We start from the raw sequence: 14,713 nt of genomic DNA, 5'->3' as shown, positions 1-14,713 counted from the left end.
GTTTTCGCTACTGTATTATTTATCGTCACTATAACGCAATATCAGGTGAAGGTGTTTTTGTGTCCATGTACTGGACGGCCCCATTCAACTGCGAGCAGAGTCCGAAAGGTGAAGAGAACGGCAGCGCGCCATCGAGGTAGCCGCAGGCAACACAATTTACCTCCGGAGCATGCGTTTCTACCCGAGATGATCAGGAGCAGCGTAGCCAAGTGATCTACAACCATGAGGAACTGAGCATCGCCTGCAGCCATTATACTGCAAAAACTCAAGTTCGCCCAATAAAAGGCTAGGTTCGTGGTTAGCAGTTTTCGCTGCTGTGTTATTTAACGTCACTATAACGCGACATCAGAACGAGGTGCTTTTGTGTCCGTGTACCGGATGCCCCATTCAACTGCGAGCCGAGTCCAAAGCGTGAAGGGAACGGCAGCGCCCCATCAAGATAGCCGCACGCTACACTACTTGCCTCCGGGGCACGGGCTTCTACCCCAGACGACCAGAAGCAGCGTAGCCGAGTCATCTACCACCATGACGAACGGAGCATCACTTGAAGCCATCATACTGCAAAAATCAAAGTTCCCCAATAAAGAGGTAGTTTTGTGGTTAACAGTTTTCGATACTGTGTCATTTAACGTCACTATAACGCGATATCAGGCGGAGGTGCTTTTGTGTCAATGCACCGGGCGCCACCCATTCCACTGTGAGCAGAGTCCAAAGCGTGAAGGGAATGGCAGCGCAACGTCGAGGTAACCGTAGGCTACACAATTTGCCTCCGGAGCATGGGTTTCGACCCGAGATCACCAGGAGCAGCGCAGCCAAATCATCTGCCCTCATGACGTACGGAGCACAGCCTGCAGCCATCATACTGCAAGAACTCAAGTTCGCCGAATAAAGAGCTGGTTTCGTGATTAACAGTTTTCACTTCTGTGTTCTTTAACGTCACTGTAACGTTAGATCAGGTGGAGGTGCTTTTGTTTCGATGCACCGGACGCCCCCATTCAACGGCGAGCAGAGTCCAAAGCGTGAAGAGAACGGTGGCGCGCCATTGAGGTAACGGAAGGCTACATAATTTGCCTCCGGAACACGAGCTTCTATCCGTGCTGACCAGGAGCAGCGTAGTCAAGTGATCTACCACCATGACGAACCGAGCATCGCCTGCAGCCATCATACTGCAAAAACCCAAGTTCCCCCAATAAACAAGTAGTTTCGTGGTTAACAGTTTTCGCTACCGTGTTATTTAATGTGACTATAACGCGATATGAGCTGGAGGTGCTTTTATGCCCATGTAGCGGACGCCTCCATTCAACTGCAAGTAGAGTCCCAAACGTGAAGGGAACGGCGGCGCGCCATCGAGGTAGCCGTAGACTACACAATTGACCTCCCGAGCACGGGTTTCTGCCGGAAATGACCAGGAGCAGCGTAGCCAATTCATCTACCACTGTGACTAACCGAGCATCCCCTGCAGCCTTCATTCTGCAAAAACCCAAGTTCGCCCAATAAAGAACTAGTTCCGTGTATAATAGTTTACGCTAATGTGTTCTTTAACGTCACCATAACGTGATATTAGGCGGTGGTGCTTTTGTGTCCATGCAGCGGACGCCCCCATATGGTGCGAATAGAGTCCAAAGCGCGTAGAGAACGGCGGCGCCCCATCAAGATTACTATTTGCCTCCGGAGCCCGGAGGCAAATAGTGTAGTTATAGTAGTTATAGTAGTTGTAGTTATAGTTATAGTGTAGTGTAGAAGTCTGCGGACAGACTTCTGACCCGAGATGACCAGTAGCAGCGTAGCCAAGTCATCTACCACCATGACGAACCCAGCATCGTCTGCAGCCATCATACTGCAAAAAAAACAGATTTCGCCTAATAAAGAGTTAGTTTCGTGATGAACACTTTGAGCTTCTGTGTTCTTCAACGTCGCTACAGCGTGACAGTAGCGGCTTCGAATTATAGGTGTGGCAGCTTGGAATACCCCCAATAAAAGGAGATGCGTATCCATAGGTTCGATCGAACCTGGCTCTTCGAGCATTTGCAGTACAATTCTCTATCCATCAGGTGACGATCAGGCGCACGCTTATGACAAATCCAACTATCATCCTGAAATTTGCTGCATGTGCGTCACGCGCCCGTTTTTGGTGTTCATACCTGGTGACAGACTGCGCTTCGACGTGCTGTCTTAGACTGCACTGTATTCAGGATTGGTCAGTATTTATCAGCCCTTTCCTCGGAACAGCTAACGCTACGTAGAAGCTATGAGAAATCGTACCGCTTTCATGATAGGCGGAGGTTGAACAGGTTTCTTTACCGAGTTGAACAGAGTTGAACAGAGGTTTCTTTACCGTAGTACAGACTTCATCGCAGCTTTAAGGTGCACGGATGGAGATAACAGACAGAAATAGTAATGTGAGACCTATCCCGCTTTGTCGCAGGTGGCGTTACGTTCTGTCTTCTAACACACAGCAGTTCAGCACCTACGTATGTCTCGACAATCAGTCCATATCCTAAACTGGCGCCGAATTGCAGAAATTATGCCATTGACGTCAAACTATCGTCACCGTCGTCATTGCAGTCTTGGTGCTACCGTCACATACACATACATGACTGCTCAAATTACACAAAAATATTGCTCGACCTAGTGCTCGACCCCAAGCGATGCTAGATGGCGACTACCAAAATGTTTGACGTGACATTGATTCCACGATCCGTGGGATCTATATATTGTTTATATTGTTCTTGTTTAAATACTCCTGTCCAAATGTGTTTGACACCCACCCCATGTTCCCCGTCCCCTCTACCCTCTAAGAAAAATAAACCTGAATTTTCGTGCAGCCACAGCTGCTCATTCGCACTAAGGCTGTTAGGAATACACAGTGGCGCTCTCAAGTTCGGACTTTTTAGCAAGGTCGCGACGACATTACTCGTGAGAGCCATGTTTGAAGAATTAATCTGCACAGGTACGCATGGAGGTGTCTGATAAGCATGTAGGCCAGTGAAATATCTGACATTAGATGACGCCCTTTTTAGGACAGGTTTTCCCAGTTTATTTGTGCAAACAAAACAACCTTGAAAAAACAATATCCACACGCACAGCGTTTTTCATGAATACAATCAACGTACTGCGTCACCTTGGTTTCTGACAGAAGTGTTGCACATGTGCATCTTGTGCTCTTATAGTTCCTGTGGTCAAGTAAAGAAGTATACGCGGACAGATTTACAGAAAAGGAGGCAAAGTTTGTTAGTACTGGAAAAACTACTGTGGACAGATATGGTGCTGAATTTTTGTGGCGATGAAGCATTTCCTTCTGACTTCGAGGACACATTCTGGCATAGCGGTTATCGGGTGACGATATTTAGAGCATATACACTTCGCGTTGGTTCACTTCCTAGTGACAACTCATTAGCGTTCGAATGCGAGTAACGCAAGTGAGTCACGTCTATTTAAGTTGTCTGAAGGCTGCTAACGAGGCGATTCAAGGGACTACACATGACTGGAATAATCGTGAGCACGTTAGCTTACCTAATGAAACTGCAAACAGCGCACTCGTTGTAGCTGCGTTTGATGCGTAAAGTGCACTGTCTGTGGCAGTTGTTCATTTTTAAAGTGCTGCGCGTCATGTAATGTCTATGGTAATAGCCGCGATGAACGGGATAACCTGCGCCAAATTAGAACGCTAATAAATGTCGCGCGTTGATAAGGATTCGAAACACGCACTTCCTATCTACGTACAACAAGGCACCCATTGCCATCGTCCTCGCGCATGTGTTGTACTTGTTCTTGGAGCGCGTAAATCTATCAGTTGCAAATAATATGATGGCGCGATCACCTACTATCTGATCACACACAATACTTTCTGACTACAGGAACCAGCCACCAGCATCTCACAGCTGCTGCCTTCGATTAAGTTGGTCGTTTTATAGAAGAGATGAAAAAAGCGTTCATCCACCACAAAGCTCCTCTATATGCCATGTCACGCAAGAAACTCCTGATCCCATGCCAGCGCTTGACCTTCACGGCACTGACGGTGCCTACACTACAGGAAATACTGGTGCTTACGAAAAATAAACTGTCTGACTGTAGCTATAAATAAACTTTTTAGTGCGTTGATATAGGCCACGGAACACGTATAATATTGAGCAAAAAAGCAGGACATCAAGATATGATCAACAAGGAGGCGGTAACTAGGTTCCACGACATCATTTGTCGTTATGAAACGCAACTACCGCATTCAGCGCACATGCGAAGACACAAGGACCGGTGCTTACGGCAACCTGTCAGGCTAAGTAGATCTCGCTTGCTATCTTGGCACACTAACTCATTCGTGGCATTCAAATCGATATGGTATCTCTTTGGGTCCCAAGTCAATCATATTCCTATGCAAAGGGCACTGGCTTTGGCATCAAATACAACCGGGAATGCCCGTCGAAAACATGCGCACGCACAAGAGGCACAACTCTGTTGTACTATTAGACACATACATACATAAATAGATAAAACGACAACTAGTAGATGTAAGTGCAGGAGTGCAGCCACTCAATAACGTTGCTTCTTTTTGCTGACCGTCGTGTGAGTGAATATTAATTGCCTTTGAACGGCGTAACGTTCCTGGGTGATGCATTGCTTGGCAAGCCTGAAGAAACACTTCTGACTGCAGCATAAAGTTCGTAAACAGGGATAAGGTGCCTCAGAAAGACATCCCTGTTTACAAACTTCATAGCACAGTATGTTATTTCATCTGTCAGCCCCTTTCTTGATTTTGAACTTCTCTCTGCAGTGGTATTTATGGGGTGCTCAGACGAGGTGCGGGAAAATGTCTCGTGTTAAAAGTCCTCGTCCCATCCGGAGGTTTCATCAGGTGGGATTTCAAAGTTTCGGGGGTAAACATCGAAGTTTGAGCTGTCTGCGGGTCCTCGGATCTGAAAAAAAGACAAATAACACATTAGGTTAGGGCTCTATTGCAGACAGTCATAGATGCAGAGGGGTACCATATTCTAAAATGAAACCGGCAGTCCGATTAGATTGCAAATTATTCGCCCACCCATTCTAACTGAAAGCGTCTGACCTAAAAGTGCCAGAGTAATAGGTTTCAGACAGAATCGTTTTTTCTTTTGCTGGTGACGGAACAATTTTTGCAACATGTTTCAAGAAAAAATTCTTGTTTTCCAAATATAGATGGGCACTGCCAACGGAAAAATATTTGTCAAGAGTTCATACCAATGCCTTGACACTAACGGCAAACTAGTAAAACAGCAACAATCTTGGCCTGAATACCAAAGCTTTTCGTTCGCTCGCCCATAAAGAATTGTTTGTCATTGACCAACCACGATTGCTAATAGTCACCATTACAGCAGGCTGGCACCGGGCTGTAAGAACGAAATGTCTTTTGAATACGAGCAAGGGCTTTGGTATCAAAGACCGAATCAGTTTTTTCCGTCTTTTTAGATAATTCCTTCAATTCGTTAAATGAAGAAAAAACAAACAAAAAATGTAGACGAAGTAAAAGAGCGCACTGAAGTTCTTCCAATAAAGTGTGTAAGTGGCATCTTTCAGATATAGAAAGTATTACACTGTAACTGTACAATTAACAAAGGTGAAAAGCATATGCCACGGCTTGAAACTGAAGAAATGTGCTGTGCTTAACTTCTAACCTAGACGCAAAAACTAAACCGCAGTCATACCGCGAGAGTGAACGCTTTTTTACGCACGCAACAGGGTCTAAAGCATAATAGCAGCAGCGGCAGCTAACCTATAGCGTCGCTCACGTTCGTCCTTCTACTGATTGCAGCTACTAACATCGCCGATACGCCCGTGAAGAAATTCGTCTTGGTGCTACCATCGTTCATTTTTCTGGTGATCGGCAACGGTCATCTGTGACGTCATTCCGATAAGCGACTGTGCCACCAGAAGACATCACTATATCAACAGGAACAAGAGGCCGGCATCCTTCACTTGGCAGCAGCGGCAACTAACTTACAGCGTCACTCACGTTCGTCCTTCTACTGATTGCAGGTTTGCATTTTTTTTGTAACCGCGATTTATTCGCATATATAGTTTTCATTGCTGCTCCTGCCACTGAAGTGTACTGTCCTTGCTTTTGTCATGAGCTTGTTGGGCTCAGAAGAAAACAAACTTGTAAAGGATCTAAAACATGACCTGTCTGAAATGCGCCAGTCGCTCGAGAGGGAACTGCGGAAAGAGCTCCGCGAGGTCGAGGCTTCTCTTGATTTCATGAACAAAACCTTTGAAGATATGCCCAACCTACTAAAAGAAGTTGAAACAGAAAATACTAAATTGAAGGCCGAGAACAGCTCCCTCTCGGCTGAATGTACCATCATGAAGGATAAGGTGTCCGAAAATGAACTGAGAATCGTTCAACTGGAGCAATACTCCAGAAACAAGAACATCGAGATTAAGGGTATTCCTAAGGCAACGAACGAAAACCTCGACAGAATACTTAGTGTCATTGGCGATACAATGAACGAACCAAGTCCAGAGAGCGACATTGAGATATGCCACCGTGTATCAACTCGGGACGCCTCGCGACAACATATTGTTGTCCAGTTTCGTAGCCGTTGTAAACGGAATGCCCTGCTTGAAAAGGCACGAAAAAAAGCGTATCACCACCGCTGACATCGTACAGCAAAATTCCCAGCCCATATACGTAAACGAGCACATTTGTCCTGCATGGAAAATGCTCCTTGGAAAGACAGTAGCCAAAAAAAAAAAGAGCTGGCGTTTCTGCTGTACAAAAGAAGGGAGAATATTCGTGAGGAAAACTGAGTCGCCACGTGTTCTTCGTGTCACAAAGCTCAGCGATCTTGATAAGATAGAGTAAGCTACGCACGTGTACACCTTTCATTTCAACGACATGGAAAACCACCTTTTATCGGTTTCAGAATTGCGCACGTTGTCGCGAAAGAAGAAATACCCATCTTCTCTGCTGGACAATAATACCCAGTCCGCTAGAAATGAAGAGGAAGAAATGCAATTCCTATTTTTCCGTAGTGCTTTTCAGTTTGATGTTGTGATGCTGACAGAGACATGTTATCGAGATGCTACAGAAATGTTGCAAATTCTAGGATATACTTCTTACTTTTTAAACCATGGCTCTAAAAATGGGGGCGGAGTTATGATGCTAATCAAATGTAACATCAGTTGTGTTATTGTACAAGCATTTTCGAAAGTTACCCCTGACTTCGAAATACTCACCATGAAAAGCAGTGCTAGAGTGTACAGCGTAATGTATCGTCCAACCAACGCGAATGTTTCCAATTTCTTTGCATTTCTGGAAACCTTCCTAAGCTATTTTAACGATATGGCCGACACTGTAATCCTTGGAGGTAACACGAACATCGACTGCTTGCAACAATCATCAAATCATAACGAATTTCGTAATCCTGCATGCGAACAACTACATCAACGCAATTAGCCTACCGATGCGAGTGCAACCAACTTCATCGACTCTACTTGATGTCTTTATTATCCATATTACCTCCAAGCATCTCAGTGCTGGTGTCATCAGCTCTCACATGAGTGATCACTTCCCGATATTTCTTTTAACGCTGTACGCTAAACCATCCAACACATTAAAACCCCGGCCTGCCAAACCTTACCGACAGATAAATTCTTGTACACTGGAATCATTTTGCTGTAATCTGCGTCTCGCTTACTGGAGCCAAGTCATAGATTCTACTGAACCAGAAGGATCCTATACAGAGTTCATAAGGGTCTTAAGGCGGCGCATGATCAAAGTTTTCCGCATAAGTTAAGAAAACGAACTCGGAAAGCCCTTAAGCCATGGGTCACATGGGAACACCTGCAGAGTAGGAAAGAAAAAGATAAGCTCTACCAGCATTTCATGAAAACAATACACCCGACTGACTTGCAGGTTTTTAAGCTTTTCCGAAACACTCTAAACAAACAGCTACGAGAAGCAAAACGGATATACATGACCAATCTTTTTCTCCCGAAGTGTGTAGGAAACCCCACCTAGTCTGGAAACGACTAAATACAGTACAGCAAGGCGACCCCAAGGAGGAATCAATTTTATCAATCACCAATAGAGGCGAGACATTAACAGATACCCAATTAGCGGATTCCTTTAACGAGTACTTCACATCATTAGTCAAGAGTAAGCACGATCCCAAATGCCTTGAGTACTTAACAACACCAATAATTGATAGTGCGCTTTTGTTTCCCACTACGGTGCATAAAATTGTAAGTTCCGTCATGTCCCTGCGGAATAGTATCTGTACCGATGCTGCTGACTTACAGATGCAACGTGTAAAATATGCAATCAATATAATCGCACCTATCTGAAAACATGTAGTCAGCCTTATGTTTTCTATCGGGACTTTCCCCAAAGGACTTCAGACATCAAAAGTGTCAGTGATATTCAAGGACGGTGATATTAATGACTTCTCTAATTACAGGCCAATTTCAATTATTCCCGTGTTTTCAAAATGCATTGAAAAGTTGATATATGAACGCATGTCCAGCTTTAAAATAAAGCACAGCATTATCACGCCATGTAAGTGGGGTTTTAGGAGAGGTTGCTCAACCGAAGCTGCCCTTCTCGGCCAAAAATAACACATTTTGCAGTCCTTTGAAAATCGACTATGCACACTAGGCATATTCGTTGATTACTCTGAAGCACTCGCCTCAATTAATCACCAGTCTTTACTTGAGAAACTGGAACATTATGGCTTTAGTGGCACTTTCCTAACACTTCTCACATCGTATTTTCATCATCGTCGGCAGCAAACCACTGTTAACGGTTTTCTATCTGAAGTAAAACCACTTCATGCTGGTGTTCCTCAAGGCAGTGTTTTAGGCTCATTACTCTTCAACATATTTGTGAACGATATAGTAAACATAGACAGAAACGGAAAATTCATTATATACGCCGACGATACAAGTATTTTCATAACTGGTTGTGACCCGTCTAGCCTCATAGAAAAAGGCAACGTGGTGTTAAATAAACTTTACGCTTGGAGTGTTGCTAAGTCATAAACTTAAATGCTGCAAAGACGAAAGAAGTTTTAGTTCGCCCTCAGCAGAAAGCACTCAATATAACTAGCAGTCTAAAAATTGGGTCAACAGATAAACCAATATCGCGCCAAGCTAAAAGCCTTGGCGTCGTTTTTGAAGAACACATGACGTGGACAGTTCAATAAATGAAACATTAAATAAACTTTCAAAAACTGTAGGGGTTTTGTGCAATTATCGCCACACCTTTCCTCAGAATATAAAATTGTTAATTTACAAATCCCTGTTTTTGTCGAAATTATCGTACTGCTATTTAGTCGGGGCCACGACCAACACAAACAAACACTCAGAATCTACATAAACTTCAAAAGAAGGCCCTTCGCAACAGCGTTAATGCTGCATACGACACACACACGGAACCAATCTTTAAGGCCCTAAATTTATTACCAGTAAATGAGCTTTACCCTATAATGTTAAATAAACGCAATAAATTGGAATTGAAAAATAACAATTGATTTCTTACTGAATTGTCCGGACTACGCCGGCTTGAGCATGCCCGTACATTGAGAACACGTGAGCTTTGGAAGGTGCCTAGAACACGTACAAAGTACAGTACTCAGATGTTAAAGTACCAGATACCTGAGCTGCCTAATAATCCAGAGTTCCAAATATAACATAGTCCCACACCTAATTGTTTTATTTGCTTTGCTGTGACGTTCTGTTTATCGGTGATTTTTGCTTTCGCAATAGAATTTGTAATCTCATGCAGTATTCATGTACTCATGTAACCCTGTCGTGTGTTCAAGAATATTTCTTTCTTATTCTATTATTTATTTCTACACAATGGTTTGTTGTTGTGCTTCTTTTACTAGTACTTATGTCAATAGCAGCTGATTTAAAACCGTAAAAAATATACAGCTGACTTCTGTACACTGTTCGGTTTATTTATGTTGGCGTGCTGTATTTGTTATGCGCCTTGTCTGCCAGTATTCGGGGGTGCTGACGTCGTCAAGCCTGATGAATGGCTTTTTGTCTGTACCCACCAAGTGTCTTTGATACTGAAATAAAATTGTCTGATTGATTGATTGATTGATTGATTGATTGATTGATTGATTGATTGATTGATTGATTGATTGATTGATTGATTGATTGACAAACAAGTCCGACAGCCAATTTTAAGAAAATTGAACCCATGAAACTCATCGTACACTTTATGTTATAACGTCTCTGGCGTTCCTTCTCTCCTGGAAAAAAAAGACCAACGGCGACAGCAGTACGTAAAAGCAATCTTTTCGCCGTGCTAACTTGAGTTTATTATAGCGATAGTATTATACGCCAATCGCGCGAAAATTTGTTGTAGTCGGCGGCGAGACCGAATGAGGGCACAAAAAATGGCCGATGACGCAAACAATAAAAACAACTCATAAAATGCTCGGACTGACGTCAAATTTCTCAGAGACCTTCCTGCAAAGAAAGTGAGCTAGCACCTTCGAAAAGAATATTAGGTAAATTACGGTCTCGCTGGCAATCGAGTCCGGGCCTCCGGGGTGCGAGACCAGCACTCTTCCCCGACGTCACAAGGGCTCCACGTTTCTGGTTTACCAAACGTGTGATGAGTGCGCGCGTCATTGCGCAGGTCACTTCGCAACCACTGACTAAATGTGTGGCCTAGTGCGTGCGTCATTAGGCACGTAACGACGCCGCTAATGGGGATGTTGTGACGCCACGTCCTGAGTCTATAAAATCAGTGCTTAAACTAAAAAGCCTTAATGTCTAATAGAACTCCGCTGAGCGGTCCTTCGAGTAAAGAACTCCTCGCGGCCAAGCGAGAGCATTGAGACGCTCGGCGCGTTTTGATTTGGCCTCATCGAAGCACAGTTACATTAAAGGCGAAAGCGTGCGAACACAATGAACACTTCACCAAGGGAAATATAATGCTTTTGCAATCCCATACGTAAGCAGTCTTAAGTGTCTCTACCGAATTTTTTCTCAGCTAGGAGAATAAACAACAAAAGACGAAGCCTAACGAGGTTCATAGCTCCGAGTACAGTTTGGCAGTGTGGATCTCCGGTTTACAAAATGAAAAGACCACAGAACACTGTGCCAGCGACAGTTCGTACATAGGATCGACGAATGACATTGTACAATTCAAGGGGAAGAACAAGCGCAAGAAAAAAAAAACATATTTTAAACAGGGTAAGTACATTACATGGGAAAAGTTTTTCGCAATTGGAAATAGGAGTGGTTCCCCACAGTAATATACCGCATGCTATTCTTTGAATAAAGTTATGCGTTATTGAGTGTTTATTTCACCGTAGCGGAATAACTGAGTTCAATCACGCTGCAACTGAATATTTCCTCAGTTCACCTGCCAATCTCGCTATGTGGACATCCCAGGATAGATTTCTTTCAACCTGCCTCAGAATTTCTGGCATTTAATACGTTCTAATACAGGGCCTTCAAAGCGTACGTTGAAGTTTTTAATTATTGGTTTGTTAGGTGGAGCGAATATACTTGGTTTTGTTAGTGTTTAGCAAGAGCTGGTTTTTGCTTAGCCAAGAGAATAGAAAACATAAACATTGTATTACCACGGAAGCTGGGCGGGTTGGTGATTGAACATGTTCCTAAGGGTGGGCAGCGCAACCCGGACGAAATACAAAAGGAAGTACACGATACGAGCGCAGACCGTATCACGCTCGTATCGTGTACTTCATGTTGTCTTTCGTCCGGGCTGCGCTTCTCACCCCTAGGAACATAAACATTGTAACATTTCGAACTTCAAGGATCGAAGCGCCAGTGCCATTAAAAAAAAAGATTCGTACAGTCAGCATATATAGCCGTTTTGGCCATGTCGGTAATCCATTTTTACGTATGTCATTCAATAAATAATAAAACATTGTTTAACACAGTCGACAGTGGTTGCCAATGAGGCCGGATGGCCCGAACGAACAAACTAGCGAGCGAGCAAGCGAGCGACAGTAAGCCACCGAGAGAGACCGAGAGATAGTGAGCGAGAGAGCAAGCGAGTCAGAGAGCGAACGAAGGAAACTTTTCAAGCCGAGTTCGACCACCGAACATTGGCTACCAGCAATGAAACGGCCAAAAGAAACAAATATTCGCCTTAAACAACAGGTCTCAATATAGATCCATGTGGCACACCTTTTTTATCCTACTTGCAAGGAGACATTTAAGTATTGATACCGCTTGCTTAGATAATTGCGCATTAGATCTAGAGCACTTCTAGGGAGAAGTAGATGTTGAAGGAAGGGGAGAGAAACCAACATTGAGCTGTCACCAGATCAGCCAAGCATGCGTTTGGAGAGGCTGTTAATTCTTACAAGAAAACCGGCGAATGAATGTCCATTCCTTTCTCCTGTGTGAGCATGAAACAAAATACGGGGCGTCATGACGACACATAACGTAGAAGACTGTGGTCATGCTCGACACAAGTGAATAAAATTTGCATCTGAATCAATAATACGCAATTCAGAGGATAAGAGTTATGCCCACTCCTCGAATCAAGGTGGAAGCATTCTTCGCCCCGCCTCAAGGTCGACCAATGCTAGGAAGAGCTGCCGCGCAGTACACACCCTGTGAACGGCGCAATGAGCCCCCCCGACCTTGCTGTGTTGAGGTAGTGGCTTTCCCGAGGACGCGGGATTGAGTGCCGGCCGAGGCTGCCACATTTCCGTCGGATCGAAATGCCAAAACGCCCGCGTACCCTGCATTGGGTGCACGTTACAAGAACCCCGTGTCGTCAAAATTAATGCGCCTGCCTACACTACAGCATGTATTGCAATAATGTTCCTAAGGGTGTTCTGTTCGTCCTGTGTAATGCCTCTTACCCACCCACAATAATCGCAGTCTGCTATCGCCCCCCTGGTAATGATCCTAACTTTGTTGCTGAATTCCACGAAACATTGCGTTCGGTAACTGAATTGCATCACCACTCTCCGATGTTACTGTTCGGTGATTTTAACTTCCCCGCCATAAACTGGACTAACCTAACATCAGCAACTTCGCAACACAGTACCGAAAGCGATTTTGTTAACTCCTGCCTAACCTTTGGATTAACGCAACTTGTCACTGAACCTACACGTCAAAGTTGTAATTCTTCTAACATACTCGACCTCATTTTTGCTTCTGATCCTGACAAAGTTTATGCAATGACGCATTTGCCTGGTCTTAGTGATCATTCTATAATCCATGCATCGTACTCCTGTCAGCTTACACAACCTACAAAGATAACCAAAGTGATCAAACTGTATGACAAAGGAAATTACTCGGCAATTAACTCGGAACTCGCACATTTTGCTGCTTCATTCCACGCCAGTTTTTTTATGCGTTCTGTCGAAACTAACTGGCTGCTTTTTAAAAACAAGATGCTCGATGTGTTCGCGAGATACGTACCCGTTATTACCCTAACCGAAAAACAGTCATCCCCATGGTTTAATATCACACTAAAGCGTCTTAACAATAAAAAGAAAAGGCTTTTTCGCTCGGCTAAACAATTTAACAACGCAGGCGCATGGAATAAGTATTACCTTGCAGAAAAAGAATTCGAAGCTCTAGCAAATAAAGAAAAACGCACTTTTTTTTCGCAAACGCTGCCGTCTATGTTAAGAAATAACCCCCAAAAATTCTGGAAAGTTATTAACCCTAATAACTTCCAACCATTAGCTCTGTTTGACGATCAAAACCATCGTATTCCCGATTGCGAAATTGCTGAACAACTTAACCGTACTTTTTCTTCCGTCTTCACAACTGAACCTGTTAACATATTACCTCGCTTCCCTCTTTCGGATCATGAAGCCATGCCTGATATTACCTTTTGTCCTTACGGCATTGAGAAACTAATTGATTCATTAAAACTTACATCATCATCTGGCGTCGATGAAATAAATGCTAAAATGCTGAAAAACACCAAAACAAATGTGAGCGCGATGTTATGTGCTATTTTTCAGCAATCATTGTCATCAGGAGTGGTGCCGGAAGACTGGAGAGTAGGCAAGATTGTTCCAGTCCCCAAAAAAGGTCCTCCATCGCTGTGCTCTAGTTATCGCCCCATTTCACTCACCAGTGTTTGTTGCAAATTAATGGAGCATGTTATTTACTCTCAGATCGTAAACTTTTTAGTATCCAATAACCTCTTTCACCCAGCTCAACATGGCTTCCGTAAAGGTCTTTCATGTGACACCCAACTAGCTTTATTTTTTCATGATCTAAGCTCTAACCTCGACTTGAACGTACCTGTAGATGCTATTTTCTTAGATTTTGAAAAGGCATTTGACAAAGTTCCACACCAACGGCTACTCCTAAAACTTTCCCGTCTCAAGATTAATCCATTTGTACTAGACTGGATACGTAGCTTCCTCACTAACCGACAACAGTTTGTATTTGCTAACACACAGTCATCTAAAAGATCTTCTGTCCTTTCGGGCGTACCACAACGCACAGTTCTCGGACCACTACTCTTTCTAATTTACATTAATGATCTTCCTACTGAGATCTCTTCTAACATTCGATTATTTGCAGACGATTGTATAGTTTATCGACGCATAACTAACACTTCAGACATGCATTTGCTTCAAGATGACCTAAAACGCATTGAATTATGGTGTAACAAATGGTTGATGTCTTTGAATACTAAAAAAACCTCGCTAGTTTCTTTCCATCGCAGACAGCATCACCAATCGGGGAAATACACCATATACGGCGCCGAAATCTCATC

The 14,713-nt window shown here is 43.7% G+C and overlaps 1 protein-coding gene across 2 annotated transcripts in view; it reads right to left on the bottom strand.

Moving 5' to 3' along the window:
- Window positions 1-3,010: 3,010 nt before the first annotated feature.
- Window positions 3,011-14,713, bottom strand: part of LOC142566810 (cGMP-dependent protein kinase, isozyme 1-like) — a 464,172-nt gene continuing 452,469 nt past the window's right edge. For both annotated transcript variants that reach the window (XM_075677691.1, XM_075677692.1), the window contains one exon: window positions 3,011-4,910. In XM_075677691.1, coding sequence (XP_075533806.1) covers window positions 4,815-4,910 — 96 coding nt within the window. In that variant the 3' untranslated portion in view covers window positions 3,011-4,814. The remainder of the gene's footprint in view (window positions 4,911-14,713) is intronic.

The sequence above is a fragment of the Dermacentor variabilis genome, unplaced genomic scaffold (genome assembly GCF_050947875.1).
Source record: "Dermacentor variabilis isolate Ectoservices unplaced genomic scaffold, ASM5094787v1 scaffold_13, whole genome shotgun sequence".
NCBI lineage: Eukaryota > Metazoa > Arthropoda > Arachnida > Ixodida > Ixodidae > Dermacentor > Dermacentor variabilis.
Note: the sequence above shows the minus strand (reverse complement) of the source record. Positions and strands in the feature narration are given on the sequence as shown.